Here is a 27,268-nt window from a genome sequence, read left to right on the forward strand (position 1 = left end):
TATGAGGTGTCTTTTCACCTAATTAAGGCAAGAAACTTCTGGGCTTATTTCCTTTTTAAGGGGACAAAGGATAGTTTTGTCACTCCATCAACAGGGGGCACAATCGTACAGAAGCTGTCCTACCTCCACAAGGAACTGGCAGATGTTCTTGCGCTGGTCACCCTGCAACTGAATCACTTCTCCATACTCGGGGTGCTCAATTACAGTACCATTGCAGGCAAATTTCTGCAGCAGAGACACAAAAACCTCATTAACACCACAAACATCCCTGCTGGGCGTGGCCGCTGCCCCACCCCCGAGCCCCTTAGGCCCCACCTTCTTGAAGGCCTTCACCAGTTTCTTTTTATCGTAGTCATCCGCGATGCCCTGGACTGTGGTGAGGGTCTTCCTGCCGTTTCGCTGCTGGATCCTTATATGGATGTAGTCCTCAGTGCCGGCCGGGAGCAGGTCATCACCCTTACTTGCATCCGCAAAGGGGTCTGCGGAGAACGCCGTCAGGCCCCGCCCCAACAAGGCCCAATTGGCCGCCTCACCCGCCCATCATGCGCACATCCCGCCCCATTGGCCACCGCGCCCGCCCGTCAGCCCTCGGCCCCGCCCCCGCTCGCCTGCCAGTCACTCGTAGACCCCACCCACGCCCCCACCCCATTGGACGCCGCTCCCGCCCGTCAGGTTTGGGTCCCGCCCCCCGCCTCCCCCCCCCTCCCGCGGCTGACGCAACCGGGCCCGGAATAGCAACTGCGCCACGGGGCGGGGCCGGGGCGGGGCCCGCGCGCTCCCCCGGCCCTACCGCACAAAGGCCCTCACCGAAGGGCTGGAGGTTCTGGATAGCGGACATACGATACGCTTCCCTTCCCTCGGCGGAGGCGGCGGCGGCGGCGGCGGGGGCGGCTCTGGCGGCGGGAGCGGCTCTGGGCGGAGGATGCTCTCGCGGCGGCGGCTCGAGGCAGTGTCAGGGGGGCGGGACTGCCGCCGACCGCTTATATACCGCCCCTACGTGGCGTCATCACGCACGGCCAACGAGGCCTGTGATTGGTCGCCGCTCGGGGGCGTCAGGACGCATCGGGCGAACGCGGCCGCGCCCTGGCTGGCGCGGGGGGAGCGGGGCGCATGCGCTGGAGGAGGGCCCGGCAGCGCGCGGGGCGGCGCGTGCGCAGTGCGAGCCTGGGCCGGGCCGGGACCCCCGGGACCCCCCGATCCCCCTCAGGATCGGCTCCGCCCGCCCCGAGACCCCCGGGAGCCCCAAAATCCTTCCGGGACCACCAAAATCCTCTCCCAGAGCCACAAAATACCCCCATGAACCACAGAACTCTCCCCAGGAGCGATCAAACACCTCCATGTCCCCTCGGGCCTCCCCTCCAAAGGATGCGGTGCGCCCCGAAACCCTCACGGGGTGCCCCAAATCCCCTCCAGTCCTTGCAAATTTTATTGGGATCCTCCAACCCTCAGTCAAATATCCCTGTTATGCCCCCCAAGACCTCACTGGGACCCCCGAACTTCCGTGTGAAAAATGCGTATTTTGTGATTGGCTTTTGGCAAATACTAATATTAGATGTGTTATGTTCGAAAGTGATGCTGTATTAATTTACTTAAGTAGGGTGTTAAATATAGTTTTAGGTTATAACACGATGTTAAAATAGGAACTATGCTATGTAGGATACATTTTTTGAGAGAGGACTCACACTGAGATAGCAGCCACAGGACACCTAAATCTTTCAGAGAAAATGAATTTCTTGCTCCATTATCAGAAGAAATGAACTTCGTCCCACCTTGCTCAGCCATGAAGCCACTTTAGGATTCAGAGGAAGAAGCTGACACTGACCAGACAGAATCTTTTGTTTGAATGGAATTTATGCATCATGTATGAGGTGTATGAATATGCAACAGGCTGTTGCTTTTAAGGGTTAATCCTCTGTTAACGTGGGTCCTTTTTTGGGCTTATTTTGCCCAGAAAAGGTACCCGGATTGTCTGTAACTCTATTGTCTCATATTGTCCTAAATCCTAATTGTCCAAATTTTTACTACTCTAATTATATTCCTATTTTTATAACCATCTTATTACTATTAAATTTTAAAAATTCTAAAAACAAGTGGTTGGCATTTTCCACACAGTGACCCTGTGCCCTGGCCTGGCTTGGCCTTGCTGAGCCTGGCACAGCTTGGTCACCACCCTGTGCTCCAATTTTGGGTCCCCTAGGGAATATTTCGGTGTCTGCTCTGGGGTGCCCTGATCCCCAGGGCAGCACTGACTCTGACCCTCATTAATGGAGAAAGTTTCCCAGACTTCAAGATAGACTGGAATCCACAAAAGTGTGAAACAGATTATAGAGAGCAGTGTAGGTGTATCACTGGGTGAGAAATTGAGGTTTTGGGATTTTTAGTGTGCTGTGGATGGAAACAAGATGGAGGGCACAGGGTGATGTCCTGGGTTTCTTCTTCATGCTGCTTTTTCCTCCTTCTCCATGGGTTTGGGTGGCATTTTGTAATTGGGCAGAAAAGTCCACATTGGGATCAGTTATTGGGTTAAAAGGGAAAATAATCTAGGTGTCAGTTCTTAATTGGATAGTTTAGGTTTAAAAGACCTTGTAACCAGAGATTGTTGGCCATTTTGTACCTTCTAATGAAAAGCTGCAGAACTCACAGTGGTGAGACTGTTTTACTGATAAGAAATAATAAATACTTGAGCCTGAACATGAAGCACTGTCTCAAGTGCCTTCAATCCAGACCCAGAAACACTGACTGGGTCCCCCAAAGGGGTTTGTCACCAGCTGTCCCCTGCTGGCACCACACCTGCAGCACAAAGGGAGGTGCTGACAGAGAGCAGGGTCAGGGAGATGCTCCCCCAGCTCTGGAGCAGGCCAGAATCCAACAGGAAAGGAAAGTTTTTTCTCTTTAAACGAGTGAAATCAATCCCCTGGCACTTAGTGCAGCCCAGCTCAGCCTGGCAGGCCTTGGCAAAGCTCAGCCTGGGCAGGGTGAGCTCAGCTCCTTTTGCTGCCTGTGCTGAGCACTGACCCATCCCACCCTGGCTCCTGGGGGGTCCCAAAGGCCTGGCTGGGTCAGCACATCCCAGTAACCCCAGTCACATCCCAGTAACCCCAGTCACATCCCAGTAACCCAGTCACATCCCAGTCATGGTGCTTGGGAAGGGGCAGTTCCTGTTCTTGGGAGTCAGGTGGGCAGTGAGCCCAAAGTTTGGGAAATCAGGGTCAGGGGCAGTTGCTGATCTCAGCTTTAATCCTGTTCCTCACTCCTGATTTTAGGGCCTGCAGCCTGGCTCACAGAGTTGGGAGTGAGCTGCTAAACATGGCCCTTCCATGGCTTTAATCCTGTTCCTGACTCCTGATTTTAGGGCCTGCAGCCTGGCTTGCAGCGTTGGGAATGAACTGTTAAATACATCCTTCCATGGCTCTCCCAGTGGATAAACCCCAAACTGGAGGGTGTGTCCCTGCCATGGCTCAGCCAGTACGGGGGCTGCTGCCACAGCAACGCCACATCCTAAATCCAGGCACAAAAATACCCCCTGAGACTCCAGAAACCAGGAACAGCAAATCCCTGACAATTAATGGAGTCAAAAGGCAAAAATCCAGCCAGAGCCTGAGCTGTCCTCTGGGAGTGGGTCAGAGCTGCTCGTGGAGCAGGAGCATCACCCTGGGGATCTGTGTCTGGAGCTCCCTTTGGGTCCCCTGCAGCCCCAGCTCCCTGTGTGGGTGCTCCTGCCCTGCTCTGGAGCCATCTCTGTGGGTTTGACAGGTTATTGGCAGCTGGCTGTGCTGCCATCTGCAGCTCTGGCACACACCACGAGGGTGTTGCATCATCCTTGGGGGTTTATTTGAGATAAAGGCAAATGATTTCTCTTGCACCGGGCAGAGGGAATTGTTTGCGTTGCTGTATTTGTGTCTCTCTGGTGTTCCTGAAGCATCTGTCTCTTCTGTTTGTGACACATCAGCTGGAGAACTGGCTGAAATTTTCCTAAGAATATGAATTTGCTCCATGACCGACATGAACAAGCAGATGGTTCTTCTCTCTCCTCTTTTTCTGATCAGATTTTCCTCCTCTCCCAGAGAAGGAGCTGTCTCCAGCAGCCACACGGTGGAGTAGCCAGACAGGAGAAGCAATTAGAGGTTTGCACTCCATCTTCCTGCTGGAGGCATTTCCAAGTCCAAGGAGTTGCTCTTCATTTTCAACACCAAACACTCGAGCAGAGCCATCAGTCTGAGGTCAGCTCGGGGCAGACTGGCCCTGCTGCTGAGCCAGGATACCCCAGAGAGTCAATTTATCAGTGTCACTTCTGATTTGCCCATCCACACGACACATCCTGACTGTGTCCTCACCCCTGGGCCCCCACAAGAGACGAGTGTGTGTCAAACCCACCCCTGCCGAAGTCAGGGGAGTGTTAACATCCGATTGTTGCTGTGAGCAGGATTCAGAGCTGGCACCTGCAGTCATGAGTGGCTTGGGCTGAGCCCCTGCACCCTCCTGCCCATCTTTCCGTGCTGCTCCCGACCTGGTGCCGCTCCCGGCTCCCCACGAGGTGGCAATGCCGGTCTCCTGCAGGAGCAGCTCGCCAGGAGCTCCGAGCTGCCGCCTTCTCCTGGTACCCAGCGCTGGCAGACAGCCCAGCCTGTCTGTGCTGGGGCCGGGCTGTGCCAGGGGAGCTGCCAGAGGCTGCTCAGGGGCAGCAGGAGGAGCAGAGGGAGCCCAGAGCCACCTGTGTGCTGTGACACGGTGCTGTCACTGCCCACTGAAGGGATCTGGGGTGCTCCTGGGGACCACTGTGCTCCTTGGCAGCAAGGAAATGTCCTGGTGGTGAGGGCAGGTGAAATATGGGTCTCTTTGAGCCAGGTCTGATAAGCTTTTGGAGATTTATTTCACACCCAAGATAGCTCAGCTACCTTAGAAGGCATAAAATCAGCAGGATGGCTTCTGTGGTAGTGTTGGAAACAAAAAGGTTTTAATAAAAGGCAAAATAACTAAACTAAATAACTAAACACTTTATAGAGGAAAACCAATCCAGATGCAAGAGGCCCTCCTGCCCCTGGTAAAACACCTCACAAAAGCCATTAGTTTCTTTGTTCTCTTCTTTTTCTAGTAAATTGCTCAGGCAGGACTTTTTGGCTCCTGTCCAATTGGCTGTCCTTAAGTTTGAGGCGCAGTCCCCCAGCTCCTATGAGATGTCTTTTCACCTAATTGAGAAGAGAAACTTCTGGACTTATTCCTTTTTAAGGGGATAAAGGATAGTTTTGTCACTCCATCAACAAGGGGCACATTCCTATAGGCAGGGTCCTGCCAGCAGTGGTGGCCCTGCCAGTCCTGGGGGTCTCAAGCTCCCCGGTGCCCCTGTGTGTGTGCAGACCCAGGGAGATGCAGCTCAAGGCTGTGTGGGGGTCCTGCAGCAGCAGCCCTGGAGCTCCTGGGGCTCTTGGTGGGTGACCAGCCTGTGCTTACTGCAGGAATCTCTCCCTGTTGGGTCCTGCAGGGCCTTTTCACCCTGTGCTCTGATGTGGGGGGCTCTTGGTGCCACCCCCAGCCCAGCTGGGAGTGCAGCAGAATGGAAGGAATCGCGCTGGCATTGGGCTTTGCTGCTTCTCCCGCAGCTCAGCAATGCCCTCCGGGTTGGGACATTCCTAGAAACCAGCTTTTCTCCTCCAACATCCTTCCTGCAGCCTCTGTGTGACTGCAGCACGGGGATTCGGGATGAGCTGGATGTTTGACGGGTGTTTGATCCCATTAATCAGTGCGGGCAGCGTCAGCCCTGGTGATTAAGCTGCTCCTGGAAAGAGCAGCAGGGTGAACCCGGCCGTCACGGGGCCAGAGGCAGTGCAGGGATTCCCTGATCAAGTCCTACATTCCCTTTCTTTACACAGCTCTTCCTGGCATCCCCAGCCCAGATTTGCAGACCCCGGGGTGTTGAATTGGCTGTTCCCACCCACAGGCGGGACCTGCGGGATGCTCAGTGTGGGATGCTCGGGATGGAGGCACTGGATGTGGTGTGACACACACACAGCAAGGGCCGGCCGTGGGCACATCCCGATTCCTGCCAACCCAGTCCAGGCACCGACGTGGCCCCGGGTCTGTGACAACCACTGCGTTTAAGGGAATTTATTCACCCTCCCTCGCCCTGCTCCCGCTTCCCCTGGCAGCGCCCTGTGCCTCCCTCCCTCCCTGCCTGCCTGCTGTGACACCGCTGCTCTCCGCGAGGTGCCAGGAGAGCTCCAAGCACAGGCCGAGCCTCCCGTGCTGCTGGTGCGGGTGAGCAGGAGCACACCTGGGGCAGGTGAGCGTGCAGGGCTCAGCCCTCCTGCCGGCTCAGCTCGGTCCCTCCAGGCCGGCGCTGGGGAATTCTCCCAGGGAGGTTCTCCAGGATCTTGGAGATGCCATGGGTTTCTGTCACAGACACATTTTCTGAAAAATCATTTCCTTAGGATTTTTTCTCCTGAGAAGCTAAGAGGCCTCGGGAACAAAATGTAACCAATGGTTATCTGCTGCTGTGGAATGCAACAGGGGCATCTGGGATTGGCCCATGTTGGTTGTTTCTAATTAATGGCCAATCACAGCCCAGCTGGCTCGGAGTCTCTGTCGGAGCCACAAGCCTTTGTTATCATTCCTTCCTATTCTATTCTTAGCCAGCCTTCTGATGAAATCCTTTCTTCTATTCTTTTAGTATAGTTTTAATATAATATATATGATAAAATAATAAATCAAGCCTTCTGAAACATGGAGTCAGATCCTCGTTTCTTCTCTCATCCTCAGACCCCTGTGAACACCATCACAGGTTTCCCCCTGCTGCAGCCCCTGCCTGTTCCTGGGTCATTCCCATGGGCTCTCTCCTCCCCCCATGGGGATCCCCCTGGCCAGGGTCGATGCCCTGTGCAGACATCACCCCGTGCTCCCATGCCAGGAATGTATCAAATAAACATCCACCTTGTGGGGATCATTGGGGTCTGAAAGCCCCAGCCCTCAGCTGGGGCCTTGGCATCAGCCTGGAGCAAACCTGAAATGGGAACAGGGAGGGTGGGAGCAGCTCAGGGCAGCAGCTCTGCTCTCAATCAGACACCCTCAGAACTGCGGGGATCACTGGCACCTGCCTAGTGACAGGCAGCAGGTCCAGAGGGTTTTCTGCAGTGGAAGGGCCCAGATCAGGCATTGAGGGCAGCTTGAGCAGCTGGGAGAGGAACAGGCACAGCCAGGACAGGATTTTCATTCCCTCTCCTGATGGTTTCAGGAGCTGTAGGCACCAGGCACAGCCGGGGCTGACTCAGAGCCCTGGCACGGGGCTGTGCTGGGAGCAGGGATCATCCCTGCACAGCAGCTCTGCTGGCAGCCCCACACAGCCTGTTTGCACACGCCAGGCACCTCCTGCTCTGCTGCAGTTTGTCACACCTGGGTGTGGGACACAGAAAGGGGCAGAGGTACCAGGCTCAGCTCCCACAGCTCCCTCACTGGCCAGCACAGCCAAGGAGCAGAGTGGGACATGGGGTCCAGTGGAGACAGAACTGATCTCCCACTGCTGCCCTGCACAGCTCCAGCCCTGCTCCACCCATTCCCAATGCCCCATCCCTGGAATTGTTCAAGGCCAGGTTGAATGGGCCCTTAGAGCAACCTCACCTAGAGGAAGGTGTCCCTGCCCATGGCAAGGGCTGGAAGTGGATGAGCTTCCCTTCCAACCAAACCCCCTCTGGGATTCCATGATTCCGTGATCCATCTGGGCAGGGCTGTCCTGCCCTGCTGCCCCCTTCTTTCCTCTTGCCCTTCCACTCTGCCTGAGCCAGGCAGGTCCCCTCCGTTCTGGAGGGAATTCTCTGCTCCATGCCAGGGAGAGAATTTGGGCCATGGAGAGACCCTGGGATGAACCTTTGCTGGAATCTTTTGTGCCAGGCAGGGCCCTCCTTAGCTGGGCTCCTGCTGTGTGCCAGCTCATCACCAGCACCAGCACTGGCAACGTCTTTGGACACAGCATGGGTGCACTGGGCCCTTTCCTGCCTTGGTGGGTGCCCAGCAATGGGAACAACCTGCATGCACTGGGAAGCACTGGGTGACCCTCCTCCCTCCTCCCAGGTGCCCTGACACCCACCCCGTGCTGCCAACGCTGCCTGGCACAGTGGGGATCACAGCAGAGTCCCCTGTGCTGGCACAGGGCAGAGGGGACAAACCTTTGTGAGCAGCTCTCCATGCCTGGGGGCTGTGAGGCCATGAGAGCAGCAGCCCCTGCCCTCCCTGGCACTGTTCACTGCCCCTGTGCCCCTCAAGGGAGGAACCAGACTGGCTGCCAAACAGCTCAGGTGTTTGATCCCGCCCTGGTGGGACAGGGGATGGACACCAGGATGGACACCAGGCTGAACCCAGCTGTGGCCAGGAGGGTTTTGGGGTAACAGCAGCAGGAATGATGAGCACAGGGCAGAGCTGGCCCCACTCTGCTGACTCGAGCACAGAGAGGGGCAGGTCAGGCCAAACCCCTTGGTCAGCACCTGCCTCGCTCCAGTTCGGATTTCACTTACGAGGCAAAACCCGTGCGGGGTGTGAGCTCAGCCATCCCCACGCAGCTCCCGCCGCAGCCCGGCCCCTTCCCTGCCCCGGGGCAGGCACACTCATCCCATCCCCGCCTACACCAACCCCCCAGGGCCAAACACTGCGCTCCCTGCCTCGCTGCCAGCCCCAGCCCAGCCCTGCTGCCCGTCCCAGCACGATGCTGGCACCGCAGGGATTTGCCTCTTACAAAACACCCTGGCACTCCCTTGCCAGGTGCAGTGGAGCTGGGAGCAGGGGGGTGGGATGGCCACACTCTGGGGCCCCAGTGGCCTCATTCCCAAAGCCCAGACTGGCACTGGGACAGGCTGGCTCGGGAAGGGCGCAGGTTGCAGTGGCAGGGGACACTCGAGGGGACATCAGTCCCTGGGGTGCTCAGCAGACACAGCTCTGTTTGCTGCCATGCTGTGCAGCTGCCTGGCCCCCCGTGCCTGTGCCCACTCCTGGGGCTCCCCTGGCACCCTGAAGGTGCAGGAGCACTGAGTTTATCCCAGAGCTGCCTGGTCACCTTATCTCTGTAACCAGCAAGTGCCAGCCTGGCAGGGGGACAGGGAAACCTCAGCAGGCACTGCCTTGGGGCTGCAGCTGTAAAATCATTCGGTGACAGCCCCTTCTTTTGGTTATGAGATGGCAGGGACCCCTAAGCAGAGGCATTTCCATGCAACAGCACTGCTCAGCTGCTGTGTTCCTGGCCTTCCTGGCAGCCACTGCACTCACTCCCTGGCATGGAGCTTCCTGGGAAAACCAGGTCAAGATGGAGCCTTTCAGCCTGCTCCAGCTCCTGCTGTGCTTGTGCTCTGTGCTTGTGCCAGAGGCAGAGCCACAGCATCTGGACTGGTGTGGGGCAGGAAGGGCTGGCAGATCCAGTGGATTCTGGGGGCACAGGGAAGGCCAGGATTGGGGTGCCAGGGCTAATATTGGCCCTGAACCTCCCAACCCTACAGCCAGGCTGGCCCAGGTGCTCAAACCCCTGTAGGGCTGAGATCAGAAGTGGGCACTGCCTGACTCCCCAGCTGTCCCCCTGCTCAGGGGCAGATTCTGGTTGCATTTCTCTTTTTTCCTTCACTCCTGACCCAGGAGCAGGAATAAACTCCCCAGCACAGCCTCCCCTGCTCAGGGGCTCTCCCTGAGCCTGTCAGGAACCCAGCACAGGGACCAGGGGCTGCCCAGCGGCCCCAGAGCAGGAGACCCCCGGGCTGGGGGTGCTGGCTGAGCTCCAGGCGTTCTTTCGTGTCCCCGGCGTTGTTTTGGCTGCGTCCCTGCCGCGGCTTGTCCCCACGCCCAGCGCTGGGCTGTGATTAGCGAGGCGGCTCCTGCCCGCGTTCCCATCCCCGCGTCAGCGCCGCCGCCCTCGCTGGCGCTGCCAGGCGGTGCCCGCAGCCAGGTGTGCCCCAGCCAGGTGTGCCCCAGCCAGGTGTGCCAAATAAGGAAACCACCCGCGGCCCTGCTGCTTGCAAAACACTTTGGACTCGGTGCGGTGCTGACGCCGCCAGTTCCCAGCAGCTCCTGGGAGGTGCTGGAGGCTGAAATGGCCCCTCTTGCCTGGCTGGGCTGCACTCAGAGCCCCGGGACCCTGCAAAGACAATGCTCTGAACCCCCACAGGGCTGGGGTGGCAGTGCCCTGTCAGCAGTGCAAGGGACACACGGGGAGGGGACACGGGCAGGGACCCACGGTGTGGATGTGGGGCAGCCCTGGCCATGGGACTCCCAGGACATGAAGCATGGCAGTGCCACACTGTGCCCTGTGCCACACGGGCCTGGCTGGGCTCACCCGTGTCCCTGGTGCTGCCAATGAGCCACAGCACCGCGCACAGAGCTGCAGTGGTCACAGCCCTGCCACAGCTGCTGCAGCACAGCTGGGCCAGGGCCAGGGCCAGGAGAGCAGTTCCAGCCCCCCAGGATCCCACAGGGGGGCACCAGCACAGGGTGGGAAGCAGCAGTGGCTGGAGGAGGAGGCTGTGGCAAAGCTGGCTCAGGAACTGGTTGCCTGTGTCTCTCCATGTTCATGGGTAACACAGAGAGGCTCTGGAATGGGGGATCTCAGGTCTTTCCCAGCTGGTTAAACATCTGGGATGAGCAGAATGTGTCCAAGGGGCTCAGTGGGTCCAGCCCTGTAATTTGGGAAGGCTGTGTGTTGGCTGGGGGTGACAGAAATGCCCTGAGCAGATATGGCCCCTCACCCAGTGAGTTTCATGCGTCCCCTGAGTCCCCAGCTCCTCACAATGCCCTGGGTCAAAGCCCTGGGTCCCAGGCAGTCACTGGGGAGCTGTCCTTAGCCAAAGCAAGGGTGAAGGGTGACAAGGCTCCAACTGAAGGGCCTGACTGGCCACCCATGCTGCTCCAATCTCTTGGGGACTCCCTTCTACCCCCAGCCTCCAGTCACCACAACCATCCACTCTGACCCCCAGGGGAGGGTGGACAGACCCCAGCCATGCTGGGACTGAGCTGCACTGACCCCACACTGGAAAGAAGGCACCAGCACCCTGTCCTGCAGGAGCTCTGGGGACAGCAGGAGAGGGCTTGGGGCTCTCTGCAGAGAGACAAAGCCAAAATGGGGCTGGCAGGAGCCCCCCAGTCCCACTGGGCTCCCTGGGCAGGGCTGTGGCTGGGCCACGCAGATGGAAAGTTATTTCTCAGGAACTGGCTGATGGTGAAAGTTCTTTCCCAGGTGTGGCCCAACAGGAATGTAAATCCTCTGAAGTCCTCATCTCCCCTGTAATTACTGTCAGACAAGTTTCAGCTTGGAGCTGGGCCGCCCCGGCCCCGGGCATGGGAGCGAGGGGATGACGCAGCCGGCCTGTCCCTGCAGCTCACATGTCCCCTCCTGCCCCAGGAATGCATCCCGTGACTCACAGGGACCAGCGAGGCGCTGGGTGGGGGCTCATGCAGGTGTGGGACCCCGTGTTCGCCAGCCTGGACATGCCATGGGGTGACTGAAGGGCCAGACACTGCTCTCCCCCGAGACACAGCCTGGCCTTCACCCCAGCAGAGCCCCAGTCGCAGGAGAAAGGTGCCTCCCTGGCTCTGTGAGGGGTCTGACATGCAGAGCACTGCTGGTCTGGGCTGTGCCCCCTCAGGATGTCCCTCACCCTGACCAATTCCACTGGCATCATCCCTGGGACGTTGTCACTGGGCCAGTGAACATATTCCTTGCAGCTGTGGGCCAGTGGATTCTGGAGGGTCCTGGCTCATGGGGCCATCAAAACTGAGGGGCCATTGTACAGGAGTGACAGGGTCTGAACCATCTCAGGGGAGCCTGTGCTGCTGGAGCTGGAGCAGGAGCAGGAGCAGGAGCTGGAGCAGGAGCTGGAGCAGGAGCAGGAGCAGTGCTCAGTGGCAGCTCAGGGCCAGGGGCTCGGGGTGAGCCTGCTGGGGGCATCCCCAGGGGAATCACTCGGGAAGGAGCCCTGCACAGTTCCCTCAGCCCTGGCTCTCACCCCTGTGCTGGGCTCCTGGGGCCGGTCACAGGCCCGGGGCTGGGGCTGGGGCAGAGTCCACGCTGCCAAGGCCATTGTTCCCTGGCAGTGCCCGGTGCCAGAGGGGCTCTCCCCATAGCCCGTGTGTGCAGAGCAGCCTCCGGTGCGCGTCAGAACTGCACGAGTGTGCTCACCTCACACACAGCTCATACACACCTTACACACACCTCACACACCTCACACACAGCTCACACACAGCTCACACAGCTCACACACACCTCACACACACCTCACACACAGCTCACACACACCTCACACACACCTCACACACCTCACACCTCACACCTCACACACACCTTACACACCTCACACAGCTCACACACAGCTCACACAGCTCACACACCTCACACCTCACACACACCTTACACACCTCACACAGCTCACACACAGCTCACACAGCTCACACAGCTCACACACCTCACACACAGCTCACACAGCTCACACATCTCACACAGCTCACACACCTCACACACAGCTCACACAGCTCACACAGCTCACACGCCTCACACACCTCACACACCTCACACACACCTCACACACCTCACACGCCTCACACACCTCACACACCTGCTCACGCTCCTCTCCTTCCCTCTCCGCCCGGCTCTGCCCGGCCATACTCAGGCGCTGGCTTAGCGCCCGCCCCGGCTCTGCGGCACCGGCACCGGGGGCTGAGGGGGGAACGGCCGGGGCGCGGGGGCAGCGCGGGCAGGATGCAGGCAGGGACCGGCTGCCCACAGGGCACCTGTGCACATCCCAGTACCCCCCGCACACCCCTGCATACATTGGTACCCCCTGAGCACCCCAGAACTGCCCCTTTCCTGTCCCCGTCCCCATCCTCATCCCCATCCCCATCCCCGTCCCCGTTCCCGTTCCCGTTCCCGTTCCCGTTCCCGTTCCCGTCTCCTATCCCCGTTCCCGTTCCCGTTCCCGTCTCCTATCCCCGTCCCTATCCCCGTTCCCTATCCCCGTCCCTATCCTCGTTCCCGTTCCCGTCCCCGTTCCCGCCGCGCTCCGCCCCGTGCCGGTCCCCGCCGTTGCCAGCAGGGGGCGCCCATGCGCAGCGATCGCGCCCCCGGGCACGGCCCGGCGCTACCGGGCGCTGTTCGCTGCTGTCCCGCCCGCTCCCACCGGCACCCCCGGATCCTCCCGGCCCCACGGGGTACCCCCGATCCCAGCCTTGTCCCACTGGGTACCTCCGGGACCCTTGGATCCTCCCGGCCCCACCGGTCCCCCGGTCTCACCGGGTCCCCTCGGATCTCCCCGCTCCCCAGGGGTCCCACCGGGTTCCTCTGCCCCGACGCACAGCCCAGAGCGGGATCCCAGCACCGTTCCCCAGCCCAGATGCCCGGCTGCAATCTGATCACACCCGTGGCTCCTGCGGGGTGGGGGCACCGGCATCATTGGGACATTGGGACCGCCAGCACCACCAGGGCACCGGGACTACTGAGCCAGAAGGGCATGGGAACCACTGGGACCATAGGCACCACCAGAACCATCAGAACAACAGGACCACCAGGACGCTGGGGCATGGAAGCTTCTGGAATCATTGGCACCACTGGGATCAGTGGGGCACAGGGACCTGTGGGACCATTGGCACCACTGGGATCAGTGGGGCACAGGGACCTGTGGGACCATTGGCACCACCAGGGCTCCCAGCATTTGGTTCTGCCCAAGAGTCTCGGCCCAGCCCTGGAGGTGCAGAACCACATCCATGCAGGGTACAGAGTTTATCCCAAGCACCCGCTGGTCCTGCAGAACTGGGCTGAGCCAGGGGTTTGGATTAACAGAATAATAACAAAGGCAAATCTCTTAATGAGTGCAGCATTAATTACTGTTACGTATCAGAGAATCCGCCGCGCTCCAGGCGAGAGCGGGACCAGCGTGTGCCAGGCCCAGGCAAGCCATCACCTCCTGCCAGCCTGATGGGCCTTGGCTCTGCACTCCCAACTCGTGTTCAGAAAATCATTAGTGTCATCAGAGCTCCAGGGTGGAGCAGCAGCGTTCCTTGGCCAGGAGTGCCTGGGCATGGCGAGGGAGCAGGGATGGGGTCCCGAGAGGGGCTTTAGCAGGGCTGGGGGTGGGGGCTCAGGTCCTTGTGGGGAGCCAGGGAGGGATGGGGCAGGTTTATTTCCAGGGGGCCTCTGGTAGGCACTGACTGTTTCAGTCTTGTTAATGACTTCATATAAAACTCCCTGCCAAGTACAGATTAATGAGCAGCCAAGTTGTTACCATCGTGTGGGGAGTGACAGCACAGCCTGGTTACAGGGACTGCTCTGGGGTGCATCCCCTGAGCACAAGGCTGGGCAGCCCCTTCCTCTCCCAGCAGCTCTGGTGCCCCGTTGTCCCCTCAAGTGCACAAAGTGACAAGGCCCTGCTGCACCAAGGCCATGGTGCAGCCCCACAGGAAACACCTGCCACAACCATCAACCCTCAAGGAGCAGGGGAGAGAGAGGGCAAGAGGGATCCAGAGCACACAGCACATCCTACCTGAGGGGCCAGGCCACAGCCCTCTGCCAGAGGGGACTGAGACCAGAGCTGGGGTCCCAGGGAGAAGAGGGGCTTCCCTGGGGCAGATGGAAATCACAGTCTGTGGGGCTGGAAATCACAGTCTGTGGGGCTGGAAATCACAGTCTGTGGGGCTGGAAATCAGAGTCTGTGGGGCTGGAAATCACAGTCTGTGGGGCTGGAAATCACAGTCTGTGGGGCAGTTCCCATTGCTTCTGCCCATCCTCCTCCTGGTCATCAGAGCTGTGCTGCTGGGAAGGGTCTGCATGGAGCCAGGACAAGGTCTGGATGCAGGAGGGCACTTAATGCCAGCAGAGGCTCCTGTGGAGGAGTCACAGGGCTGGTGGAGTCCCTGTCACCACCAGCAGGTTTGTCACATCCCCCTGGGGTCCTTTGGCGTGACTGGCCTCACCCCAGAGTGGGGTTTAAGTCACGATTCCCTTCTGTGAGCACAAGTGTCCCCAGGCCAGTGCTGGTTCCTGCCTCACCCACCACCAACGTCACGGGTGTCCCAAGCTGGGATTCCCATCTGGCTGAAGACCTTGCCCTGAGGGTGGTGTGGGTGCAGGATGAGTGTGGGAGCTGCTGTTTGTTGCCCACAGTCAGCAGAATGTTCACGTGGCTCCCTGCCATGCCCAGTGAGGGGAGAAGAATGAGCAGACAGGGTGTGATTGTATTGCCACACTGGAGAATGAGACATGAGAAAATGCAAGAGCTGCTGCTGCCTGGAAGACAGATGCTGAAAAACCAACATGGGAAACTCCAGAGGTTGGAGTTTGTCATGGAGATGGAGCTCAAGCAATTCCTGGTGTCTTGAGACTTTGGCTCTTTTCAGACATAAAAATATTCTTCTGTCTGAGTGAAACAAGCCCTGAGGTGTGTTCATCTGTCCTTCTTCCTCTGGTCACACCTCTGCAGCTTGGGGAGATTCACAGAAGAGCCTCGGTCCCACCCAGCATCAGAGCAGCTTGAGCCTTGGGCTCTGGCCAAGGGAATGCCCAGATGTGGTCTTGGCTCTGCGCACTGTCACTGTGTGGGTGAAGATGTCACCAGAGACAGCCCACAGGGAGCCAAAGTGCTCAGCCCTGAGCTTCCTGGAGCGAGTCCCTCATCCCCAGGCAGAGGCAGAGGGCTGAGCCAGCCCTTGCAGACTGGAGATCACAATTTGTTCAGTATCCTCCTGGCTTAGAGGTGCCAGCAGAGAGGCTGTGCCCAGCCTGGGCTGGGCTGGCAGTGCCTGGGGCTGTCACAGTGTCACAGTGGGGCTGTCACAGTGCCTGGCTGCCCATGAGGGCAGTGGGACTGGGGGGAAGAGCTTCAGCAAGTGTGGAAAAACCATCCTGTGCCAGATGGGCCCATGATCCCTGAATGCAGCAGAGAGAACCCCACAGTGCCTTGGATGAGCAGCAGAGCTGTGGAGTGGCTGTGTCAGCAGTGCTGATTCCCTGGGAATCACTCTGGGAGGGATCTCCTTGGCACACCCTGTGCCAAACAGGCAGAATGGGGCTCACTGGAGGAGGTGGCTCATGAAACATCAATGACACAGGGCTGGGGCCTCACCTGATGCTCTGCAAACCACTCAGGACCTGGGCCAAATGCAGGAACATCACCCTGTTCCACATGAGGAGAGGAGAGGAGAGGAGAGGAGAGGAGAGGAGAGGAGAGGAGAGGAGAGGAGAGGAGAGGAGAGGAGAGGAGAGGAGAGGAGAGGAGAGGAGAGGAGAGGAGAGGAGAGGAGAGGAGAGGAGAGGAGAGGAGAGGAGAGGAGAGGAGAGGAGAGGAGAGGAGAGGAGAGGAGAGGAGAGGAGAGGAGAGGAGAGGGAGAGCTCATCAGGAGCCCAGAGTGGCCCTGATATGGGGCTGCCATTGGGGCGGCTGGAGGACAGTGGCACAGCAATATCTGACTGCACTGCTCCAGTTTGGAGCCTGCAGAGGGACAATCCAGAGTCACTCCTGGTCCTTTCCTTCTCCCCACTGCCTCCTCTGCCTCCTCTCCCCCTCTGCAGCCGCCGGGCCGGGCTGTGCTGTCCATCTCTCAGTCTCTTGGTGTGGAAGGAGGGGATTAAAGGGGGTGGCATCACCCCCACCCTGCAGCCCGGGCAGCCGAGGCTGGGCAGGCTGGCTGATGGCAAAGTGCCCCGGGCAGCCCAGAGGGAGTTTCCATTGCACAGGCACTGTTTCCTTTCATGGTAATAGGAGCTGGGAAGGCTTTTTCCAGATAATGTGGGGGGGCCGTCAGGACACGTCCTGGCAGATGGTAAAGAATCGACAGCTGAGATAGAAACAAAGACATCATGTGTCACTCCACACCTTGATATATTTGTTCCCTATTTTCTGTTGTTGAGACTTTCAGAGCAAACCCATCAGCAAGGGTAGAGCCTGTGCCTGCCGTTTCTCACACTCAGGAGTGCTCCTTTCCCAGTCTGCAACCCTCAGTGAGCTCCAAGTGAGCTGGGAATTGCTGTGGAAGGCAATTCCACAGCTCGGAGAAGCTGGCCCACAGGGAAGAAGCAATGACTCCTAATTAGCTCTTATTCATGACATTAAAAGCACAATTAGCTGTTATTGTTTGAGGTAAATGCAACACACTGACCGTGGCCGTTCCACTGCAGCCCTGCCCACTCTGGGCACTGCGTGTGTGCATCGTGGTCACCCCAGCAGGAAATGTCACCTCCCCTCCAGTGCACACCAAGGAGTTCAGTCCTTTCCTCCTGCTGCAGCACACGAGGCACAGATTGCATCTCCAGCCTGCTTCTTGCTGGAACAGACCCTGATACCATCTCCTGAGCATTATGATGTTCTTTTTTTCTTTTATCTCAAGGGAATTTGTTGTGGGTGAGTGCTTCAGGAAAGCCTGGGAGATTGAATTCTTTGGGTAACATGAAATAGCTGAGGCAGAACTGCTCCTCTGTATTCTGATGTCAACAGGCAGCACAGAGGAGCTCTGTGCTGTGGGTTCCTGATGTCAGTCAGAATAGTGTGGGATTGTTGTTCCAGGTGTGGGATTGTTGTTCCAGGTGTGGGATTGTTGTTCCAGGTGTGGGATTTCAGTCAGGAGCCAGGGCAGCAGCTGCCCAGCAAGAGCATTGGTCAGAAAAGACCAGGGAAAAGCTGATATTGCAGGACAATTTCCAGATTGTCTGTGTGACATCTGCCACACCTGGTAAAAAAACTGAAATGAAACCTGGGCTGAGGTTGTGATAATATACAAGAGAAGCTGTAAAAAGGCCAGGTGTCCCCTTCCTGTGGGCTGTGGAAGGGCTTTGCCTCGTGTTAGGGCAGTTGTCACCTCCAGGCTGAGTTGGAACTTGCCCTAAAATGTGAGGGCGACCTGAGGGGGGTCAGACCTCACAGCAGAGCTTTTAGCCCATGTGGGAGGCTCAGGGCCAAGGAGGGAATTGCCTGGAGCAGGGGGTGTTTGCTGGAGCAAACATGAGCAAAGTGAGCACATCTGGAAGAGCTGGGAGCAGGGGTGGCCCAGGATGGCTCTGGAGCACAGCTCTCACACGATGGGTGTTGGGTAATCCTGTACCCCCCAGTGCAGAGGGAAACAGGCCAGGAACAGCTGAGCTTGGCCCTGCCAGGTTGCACCAGGATGGTGCTGGGAGTTGAGCACTGTCCTCTGCTCACTCTGCTCTTTGCCAGTGCTGGGTTGTGCCCAGGTCCCCCTCCTTCCCCAGCTCTCCGAGGGAATGTGGGCATTCCAACCTCTCCGTTTTTGCAGCTTGGGGAGTCAAAATTCCAAATCTGAAGCCCATGGGTGTGAGGCAGTGCTGCCCAGAGAGCAGAGCCTTTGAGTGAAAGGATCCAGAGTCTCTCTCTTGTGGCTTGGTGGCTGCCCAGAAAGTCACCCCACAGCTGCTAAAGGGAGCGTGACTGCTGTGAAGTCCTGAGATGTAACAGGAGGCAGATAAAGCCTTGTTGTTACTGTGTCCTTCGGGGAACATGAAAGAAAGGAGGCACTATGAATTACTGAGGGTGAGGCTCTGGGAACATCAGAGCACCTCCAAAATCAGTTAGTGCATTATGATGTGAAAACAGCCGGAGGGGGCTGGGAAGGAAGGAGCTCACAACATGAGTGAGAACACAAAAGGGTTCCTAATCCCTATAACTCCTTCACTACCTCACAGGCACCTCTGAGAAAAGCTGAAATAACTTCTTTTATTGAGAATGCCATGGCTGGAGCCAGGCAGGCCGGGCTGGGTGTGCGATTTTCCACTGCACACAACAAGAGCTGGCATCACATCAGCAAAGGGCTTTTTCCCCAAGAAAGAATAAAACAGAGCAGTCCCACATTTCCTCCTTCTTTGCTGCTTTTTTTCACGCCAATACCTGTCCAGCTATGTTATTGTAATCATTCTGCTCAGTCCTTCAGTAGCCTGGGGCAGGTGTGGCCAGCACTGTCCCTCCCCTCTGTGCCAGAGTGGTCAAACCTTGGGGTGTGCAGGGTCCTCACCCCCAGTGCTGGATGTGTTGGGCTTTGCCCCTCACCACTTTTGATAGAGGTGATGCTGCTCCTGCTACCATTGGCATCACTGTCTTCAGCTGAAAATCTGTAGGAAAAAGCCTAGAGCACAAACACTGATAAGGATTGATCACACTCTTCCTACTGATAAGGATTTATCCTGCTCTTCCCATTGATAAGGATTGATCCTTCTCTTCCCATCAGGAATTGCGAGGAACTGGCCCTGGCTGTGGGTGTCTGGTAGAGTTTCAGTCCCTCTCCTCTGATTTAGAATGTTTAAGCATTAAACCCTGCTTCGGTGTTGAGAGAGCACAGGGTTTTTTAGCTTCTACATTTTTTAGAAGTTACAGGCAGTTTCTGTGGGATTTGGGAAAGGTGGTGGAGCAAAGCAGGTACTGCTGGGAAACATTACTCATCCACCCTTTAAACTGACTGAAAACCCACCACTGTAGGGACTTTCCAGTCTCTGTAGGGAGATTCAGCCCAGGCTGGTATATAAGCAGAAATTGCTGGAGTTTATTCTCTTTTTGAGCTATAAGATTTCTGCCAAATCCTCTATCAGTACACAAATCCTGCCAGGTCTGTGCTTGTCCTGCAATAAGGTCCTGACAGGAAAGTTTCCATTCAAAGTTTCCAAGCTTTGGCTTGGCCCATGTAAAGATTATGGATGCACAGAGCTCTTGTGTGCATTTGGCTTTAGACTCTTTAAAAAAGCTTTCCTTGGCTTTAGACTCCTTAAAAAACCAAATAAACAGATTTGTAGATGTTTGCAATGATACTTGCAGGTGACCTGGCGGATAACAGAGGATTCACTTGTGTTACTTCATGAGGAAGCAGAGGGTGGAGCAGGAATGGACACTGGGAATGCCAAAACATAGCCCCGAGCAGGGACCTGCACCACACCAGGTGCTGGGAATCAAAGAGGAAAAAAGTCCCATGTGAGCGACAGAGTTGCCCGGTGGATGTGACAAAAGATGTGAAATCAAGGAGAGGAAAATGATGATTCTGGAATTTGGCTTTGGCTGTCAGGGGTGTCGAAAGGCGCCGGCAACGCCTCCTGGCCGGGCTATAAAGAGCCCCGAGGCAGGGGAGCGAGCACTCGCTGCTGCTGCTGCTGCTGCTGCTGCGCTGCCGAGCCGCCTCTCCCTGCACCTCCAGCCTCCAGCATGAGCACCACTGTCAGGCAATACTCGTCCTCCACCTCGCTCAAGGGCTTCGGGGGCCTGGGGGGAGGCTCCAGCAGGGTCTCCTCCGTGCGTGTCGGGGGAGGAGGGTACCGGGCCCCCAGCGTGCACGGGGGCTCCGGCAGCTACTCCGTCTCCTCGCGCGTGGTCTCGGGGCTCGGCAGCGGCTTTGGGGGCAGCTACTGCAGCAGCGCAGGAGGGGCCCTGGGCGGGGGCTTTGGGGGCAGCTATGGGGCCGGCTTTGGGGCCGCCTTTGGAGGAGGATTTGGAGGCTTTGGAGGCGGTGATGGCATCCTGCCGGCGGGGGAGAAGGAGACCATGCAGAACCTCAACGACCGCCTGGCCGCCTACCTGGACAAGGTGCGAGCCCTGGAGGAGGCCAACACCGACCTGGAGGTGAAGATCAGGGAGTGGTACAAGAAGCAGGGACCTGGTCCTGACCGTGACTACAGCCCCTACTACAGGACTATCGAGGAGCTCAGGAACAAGGTAGGATGCTGGCATTAACGGGACATCTTCACCAAAGTCACTTGGGAACAGATGACCTTTTTCATGTTACAGCTGGAGGGCAGAGGTTTATCAAATAGCAGGTAATTCGTGTGCGATGAAAAGCAGAGCTTTGCAATAACAGTCACTATGAACAGCAGATCACCAGGCACCAGAATGGGCTTTCTGTTGACTCTTCTGGTGTAGGGAGAAAGATGGGGCAGGAAAGGAGGCAGATAGATTCAGGTACCTGATGGTACTTGCTGCCACACTGTCACCTCCTGCCTTCCTTTTTACTACAGGACTATCTAGGAGCTCAGGAACAAGGTAGGATGCTGGGATTATCACAGTGTGTCAGAGAGGAAGCAGAGACAATGACTGTTACTTCTGTAATCAGTCATTACTAATTATGTCGTAAAAAGCGTCCCAGTGGCATGTGTGGAGTGCCTGGCTGGAAATTAGAGATGTCTCAATGTCAGCTTTTGGTTACATCCTCCTGAGTGGGACAAGTGGCTGCTTTCACTGGCAGGAACAGATCTAAGAGGATGTAAGACAAAAATGAAGAAAACAGACAAGTCTGCACTGATCTTGTGAGTTCTTGGGAGTTTGAAATTAAGGTACAGGGAGATTTGCAGCTGTGGGCAAACTATGAAACACTGATGTCATATTTGGAAACATTCAGGCAAAGAATTTGCAAACTTATTTCAGCTCCTCCTGTGCAGGAGATTCAGATGATAAAAAGATGGAACTGACCAATAACGAGGTTTTTGCCTCTTTTGGCAATTACTGCCCCAGAGCTGGAATTGGTACAAAGTGCTCAGCCCAGGCAGCTCGGGGGGGATTCCTCTCTGTTTGATTGGAGTCCCAGCATACCATTTTGGAGGAAATGCTCCACTTTGCATTGTTCTCTGTTACTTCCCATGTATGAATTGCCCCCAGGGATTCCAGAAGCTGTGGACAGCTGGATCTGCAGGAGTGCTGGCAAAGGATGCAGGGAGCTCATTTTCCCCCCCTCTCCTCAACAGAGTTCTCCTCCCAGTGTGGGTTATTTGCTCCTGCTTTGGGAATATGAAAATCAGAATCTGTAGGCACCTGCTCACTGCCTTTTGCTCCGTTTCTGCTGCCAACCAATCAAATCCATCCCAGAATAAAGTGTAACAAGCACAGACACCCCACTGGTCTCTCTGACCTTTCCACAAACAGCACCTGCCCTGGAGGATAGGAACAAAGGCCACCATCAGACCTCACCCATCTTATGTGGCCTCACTCTGCCTTTTGAAACACTTACTGGTGGATTTTTGGAAAGGGAGGTCATGGATTAACCAGCAGTCAGTCTCAGCTGTATCTCACTTGTCCTGATTCCAGACTTCTGCTAAGGAAATGCCAAACTTTCCCAAAAATGTTGTTCCTGTCCCAACACTCAGCCAGGAGGAATTCCTGACGCTCTTTTATCTTTCACTGCCCAGGTGTTGGCGGCCACAGTTGACAATTCCAACCTCCTGCTGCAGATTGACAATGCCAGGCTGACAGCAGATGACTTCAGGACTAAGTAAGACACATTTCCTGGAAAAAATGGAATAAAGTGTGTAGGGAAGTTTGATGAAATGAGGAGAAAATCCCATCCACACCCCAGAAAGGCAATGTGGAAGCAAAGCCTTCAAAATGAGGGTGCAATTTCCAAAGCAGATGGTTCTCTTAGTCATACAGGCACACAGGGATTATGTTGCTTCCATCCAAACCCACTATTTTATTCCTGTTGCTGATTTATCTCTGGTGCAGAGACCTTGCCCTGTGCCTCACTGTGCCTTTAATGTGTGTGTGCAACTCAGCAGAGCCCAGGGCCAGTACCAAGGCCTGGTGTAAGGAGCAGGGTGATGTTATAGACTCAGGTGGACACTTTTTTATCAGTTTCCACCCACTTTGCTCAGAACTTCCCCTAGGAAAATTGTCAGTGGGGCCATGTAGTATTGCCACGATGCCAACAGCAGTGTGGAGGCAGCAGACAGCAAAGCCAGGGGCTGGTGCAGCTTTGCTGAGTGTGTTTGTGCCCCCAGGTTTGAGTCGGAGCAGGCTCTGCGCATGAGTGTTGAGGCCGACATCAACGGCCTGCGCCGGGTCCTGGATGAGCTGACCCTGTCCAGAGCCGACCTGGAGATGCAGATTGAGAACCTGAAGGAGGAGCTGGCTTATCTGAAGAAGAACCATGAGGAGGTGAGCACAGAGTCAGGCTCTAAAAAGGCCACCCCGGGCACTGAAATTTGAGTTGTGGTCCAGCCTTTAAGGTTATGCTGAGTTGTGAACTGCTGGGCTGGAGGTGAGAAGTGCTGGTGAGGCAGCAGAGGGGATATACTCTGGACAGCAGCACATCCTCCCTGGAGCCTGTGGAAATCCCATTCACCATTTGCCACATCAGTAATGCCCATCCAGTAATAACCACCTGTTAGAGGTTTATTAACAACCCTTGCAGCTTCTGGCTGGGAAGGTCTGTTCCCTGAGAAATGAACCACCTACAGGCACTGCTTTCTTCTCTGGAGAATTAACTCCAGCAGGGACCTCACAAGAATTTGAATTATTTTATTTGTGGTCATGGAGCAAATACCCCAGTTTGCTCCCTTTTGATCAGCCTCTAAATGCTCACTTTCCTTAAGAGCTCTTTCTCAAGAGGAACATTTTAAATGCTCTTTCTTGAATTGCATGATGATGTGCTTCTCTTTTTGTGTCAGGAAATGACTGCCCTGCGTGGGCAGGTGGGTGGGGAGATCAGCGTGGAGATGGACGCTGCTCCTGGCATCGACCTCACCAAGATCCTGGCGGAGATGCGGGAGCAGTACGAGAGCCTGGCGGAGAAGAACCGCAGGGACGCCGAGCAGTGGTTCTTCAGCAAGGTGAGGAGCTGGAGCTGAGCAGTGAGCACAGGGCTGGGGCTGTGGCTGCTGTACAGAGGGAGTGTGGTGGCCTTGGAATGTGCCTTCTCCTACAATGTTGTGTCATCATTGGAACATGACGAGAATAGTGGAGGGTAGGCCTAGAATAAGGAGTCGAGGGGAGTTGTAGTGGAATCACATTGTTAGTCCTGAGGTGCTTAGGAGAGCAGTGGCTGCTCCTAGGATGGGTCAGGGGCTAGGGTCTACTATGTGATAAGAATGTGCTTGGTGTGCCATTGAGAGATATTTTCTTGTAGGTAAAGGCTCAGTAGGAGCACGATGACGTAGGCTTGGATTATCGCTACTGCTACTTCTAGGATGGTTAATAAGAAGAGAATTAGTAGAGTTAGAAGTGAAACTGCTGGTATTGTGGAAAATAGGGCTGTTGTGGCTGTAGAGATGAGTTGGATGAGAAGGTGGCCTGCTGTGAGATTGGCTGTTAGGCATACAGCCAGTGCTAAGTAGGCTTGTTGTTTCCATTAGGATTAGTGCTAGGATTAGTGGAGTAGGGGTGCCTTCTGCAGGAGGTGGCCTAGTGAGGTGGATGGTTGGTTTCACAGTCCTGTTAGGAGGGTGGCTAGTCATAGGAGGAAAGCCAGGGCTCTGAGGGCTTTGCCTCTGTGCAGACAGAAGAGCTGAACCGGGAGGTGGCCATCAACACGGAGCAGCTGCAGAGCGGCAAGACGGAGATCACGGAGCTGCGGCGCACGATCCAGAGCCTGGAGATCGACCTGCAGTCGCAGCTCAGCACGGTACCAGGGCTGGGCATGCAGGGAGGGGGATGCAGGGCTGTGCCCACCCTGGCCGCCCCCTGAGCCCGTGCCCGTGCCCGTCCCGCAGAAAGCGGCGCTGGAGGGCACCCTGGCCGACACCGAGGCGCGCTACGGCACCCAGCTGGCCCAGCTGCAGATGCTGATCACGGGCGTGGAGGAGCAGCTGGCCGAGCTGCGCTGCGACATGGAGCGCCAGAACCACGAGTACAGGGTCCTGCTGGACGTCAAGTGCCGCCTGGAGCAGGAGATCGCCACGTACCGCCGGCTGCTGGAGGGAGAGGACGCCCAGTGCGTGAGGGGCTCCGCTGGGAGGGCTGTCACTGTCATGTTTTCTGAAAAATCCCTTCGCCAGGATTTCTTTTCCGAGGTTTCTCAGCTTCCCAGGAGAAGAAGTGCTGGCGAAGGGATTTTTCAGTAAATATGACAGTGACAGAGGGCGGCTGGGAGGAGACGGGTCATAGCAAAGGAAATAGAAAATGAACCACCTGCCTCCCCTGGAGGGTTCTCTCAGCCCATTCCCTGACCCATAGCATGCAACAGGGGCTCTCTTTTCAGTCCCACCAGTCCACAACAGCCCAGTGGTTGTAACAGCCCTGCAGCATCCCTGGGTTCCAGCTGCCATCCTTCCATGTCTGTGTGATCCAGGTGCTGCACTGGTGTCTGAATTCCTGTGTCACACACCCATCCTTAACAGTTACTTCCTTCAGTTGGGACACTGGCAGTTTCCAGAAGCATTTGAATCATGTATTGGTACATAGTATTAAGGCAGGGTTTAAATAATGATCTCATCTTGGACATTACTCACCTTTTTCCTGTTTCTCACCTCCTTTTCCTTGTTCTCCTCCCATAGCATGTCTTCCCACTACATCTCGCAGCCTGTGAAAGAAGGTAAGGACAGGTCTTGGCTGAAGCTCTGATCATACACAGCTCTCATACCCTCACCCACCTTCTTAGCACAGACTCCTTTTACTTTTCTACTAAAGTTACTATCTGATTATATTTCTAAAATTTGAACTTGTATACGAAATTTTACGATACAACAAATTTATTATATAACAAATATTATGATATACTAAAACATGTGTCAGAAATTATCTGAACAGACTGAATCCGTACAATTTAGCAGTGGGAATGTGGTGCTTTATTGGGTTTCTGATGTGATATCTGTAGTAACAAATCTCTAAGATCTTTAAGAGACTTTCTCCTTGCTGCCCTGGAAGTAACAGCTCCTTCATTGCAGGACCAGTAACCACCCGCCAGATCCGCACCATCTTCGAGGAGGTCCAGGATGGGAAGGTGATCTCCTCCCGGGAGCAGATCACCCAGGCTGCCCACTGAGGCACTGCCTGTTTTGCTGCAAACCTTGCCCAGCACAGCAAAGCAGATCCCAGCTGATGTGTTCTTGCCATATGGATCATCAAAAGCACCTTCTCCCACTATCACCCCCCTCCTCGCCCTCTCTCACCCTTCTCTCAGCTCTGTGCCACACACAGGAATCAAATAAAGCTTCTCTTTGCAGTCCTGCAAACCAAGATCTGGTCTCGATGCTCTTGGGCTGTCCCACCCCTGCATCTGTGGGACAAAGCTCCTACCTGGAAGGAGCAGCTTTCTCCATCCCTGGTACCCTGGTGGTGGGGCCTGCACACCCACACCTCTGTAACTCCTGAGACCTGGCAGCCTCAGGGGAGAGGGTGTGGGGGGAGTCTAGAAAGGAGCTGATCCCACAGGTGGTGGGATGTGAAGTCTGTGAGAATCCCTGTGTTTCACAGATTGGACAAAGCACTGCTCCCCCACTGCAATGCCCAGCAACAGCAGGGCTGAGGCTTTAACCCAGAGAGGCCAAGCAAGTGAACAAAGCCCAAGTGATGCAGACAGGACCCTGCAAATGCCACACCCCAGCTCTGCCCCAGCAGCTGCTCCTCATTCTGGATCCCAAACTTTGGGGTGAAACAGTCTGAAGCTGCAGGCAGGACAGGGATCTGTCAGGAGGGCTGCTGTCCCTCCAGACAGGCAAACTCAGCTCAGTTTGGTTCCTGCTTCCAAGGGCGCCACTGAAGGGTGAAGAAGACAGTGATGGGAAGAGGAGGGTATGGTCTGTGCAAGAAAAAGGATTAAAATTCTTCTGGGAGTTCTTGTGGCACTCCCCGGCTGCCGGTGACTGCTCCTGACACAGCAGTTCCCACTGCAGTCAGCCAGCCCAGCATTCCTGGAAAGCCAGTCCAGACACATTCTTGGCTGCATTCTGACACATTTATTACTTTGTAAATCCAACTTCTAACTCAATGAAATGAATCAGAGCAGAGCAACTGAGTGAGAGTGAGAGCAGAGCTGGCCACACAGCTTTAAAACCCTTCTACGGAAATCTGTCTGGAATGTAGGAGGAGATAAGAGAGAATTCTTTATTTTCCCCCAAACATTGGAATGAAGCCTGCAGTGCATCATCTGCTCTGCAGCCAGGTTGGCAGGGCTCCATGGTTCTGAGGCCCCCAACCCCCTGCCCTGCAGCTGCCCAGTGCTGTGGCCCCCCTGTCTCAAGCTACATCAGGGAAGATATAGGTTGGATATTAGGAAAAAAAAATTCCCTGAAAGAATAATAAAGTACTGGAATGCTCTTCCCAGGGAGGTGGTAGAATCACTATCTCTGGATGTGTTTAAAAAAAGACTGGACATGGCACTTGGTGCTATAGTCTAGTTGGGGTGTTAGGGCACAGGTTGGACTCGATGATCTTAGAGGTCTCTTCCAACCTCATTATTCTGGGATTCTGGGATTCTGTCCCCTTGGAGCAGACCCCCATGACCCTTGTGGGGCATTGGCTGCCCCAAGCATCCCCAGCATCCACTGGCCAGAGGAGACACAGCTTTGGTTTGAAGTTTAATGCTGATATCAGCGAGCTCATCAGTGGGTTGGGATAAAGGCTGCTGCACATCC

General features: G+C 56.0%; 2 protein-coding genes and 1 long non-coding RNA gene across 5 annotated transcripts in view; 1 reads left to right on the forward strand and 2 right to left on the reverse strand.

The window, feature by feature from the left end:
* Positions 1-969, reverse strand: part of EIF1 (eukaryotic translation initiation factor 1) — a 1,625-nt gene extending 656 nt beyond the window's left edge. Inside the window, exons 1-3 of the mRNA XM_054649679.2 lie at positions 808-969; positions 316-479; positions 124-225 (exon numbers count right to left, since the gene is read on the reverse strand). Coding sequence (XP_054505654.1) covers positions 124-225; positions 316-479; positions 808-838 — 297 coding nt within the window. The 5' untranslated portion in view covers positions 839-969. The remainder of the gene's footprint in view (positions 1-123; positions 226-315; positions 480-807) is intronic.
* Positions 970-20,083: 19,114 nt separating this feature from the next.
* On the forward strand, positions 20,084-25,822 carry LOC143691847 (keratin, type I cytoskeletal 14-like). Its single transcript, XM_054649667.2, has 8 exons — positions 20,084-20,645; positions 22,109-22,191; positions 22,697-22,853; positions 23,366-23,527; positions 24,193-24,318; positions 24,407-24,627; positions 25,190-25,227; positions 25,580-25,822. Exons 1-8 carry the CDS (start codon positions 20,139-20,141, stop codon positions 25,675-25,677), a joined length of 1,392 nt encoding a protein of 463 aa, XP_054505642.1. The 5' UTR covers positions 20,084-20,138; the 3' UTR covers positions 25,678-25,822.
* Positions 21,006-27,268, reverse strand: part of LOC143695767 (uncharacterized) — a 151,668-nt gene continuing 145,405 nt past the window's right edge. For all 3 annotated transcript variants that reach the window (XR_013185298.1, XR_013185299.1, XR_013185300.1), the window contains one exon: positions 21,006-25,215. This is a non-coding gene — a long non-coding RNA (uncharacterized LOC143695767). The remainder of the gene's footprint in view (positions 25,216-27,268) is intronic.

Source organism: Agelaius phoeniceus, chromosome 26, assembly GCF_051311805.1.
Source record: "Agelaius phoeniceus isolate bAgePho1 chromosome 26, bAgePho1.hap1, whole genome shotgun sequence".
In the NCBI taxonomy this organism is placed as follows: domain Eukaryota; kingdom Metazoa; phylum Chordata; class Aves; order Passeriformes; family Icteridae; genus Agelaius; species Agelaius phoeniceus.

Bases quoted from the DNA above. Each gene is read 5' to 3' on its own strand.
- LOC143691847 (XM_054649667.2), top strand. From the start codon at position 20,139: ATGAGCACCACTGTCAGGCAATACTCGTCCTCCACCTCGCTCAAGGGC. The intron at 23,528-24,192 runs GTGAGGAGCTGG...GCCTCTGTGCAG, and splicing joins AGCAGTGGTTCTTCAGCAAG to ACAGAAGAGCTGAACCGGGA. The intron at 25,228-25,579 runs GTAAGGACAGGT...CCTTCATTGCAG, and splicing joins CTCGCAGCCTGTGAAAGAAG to GACCAGTAACCACCCGCCAG.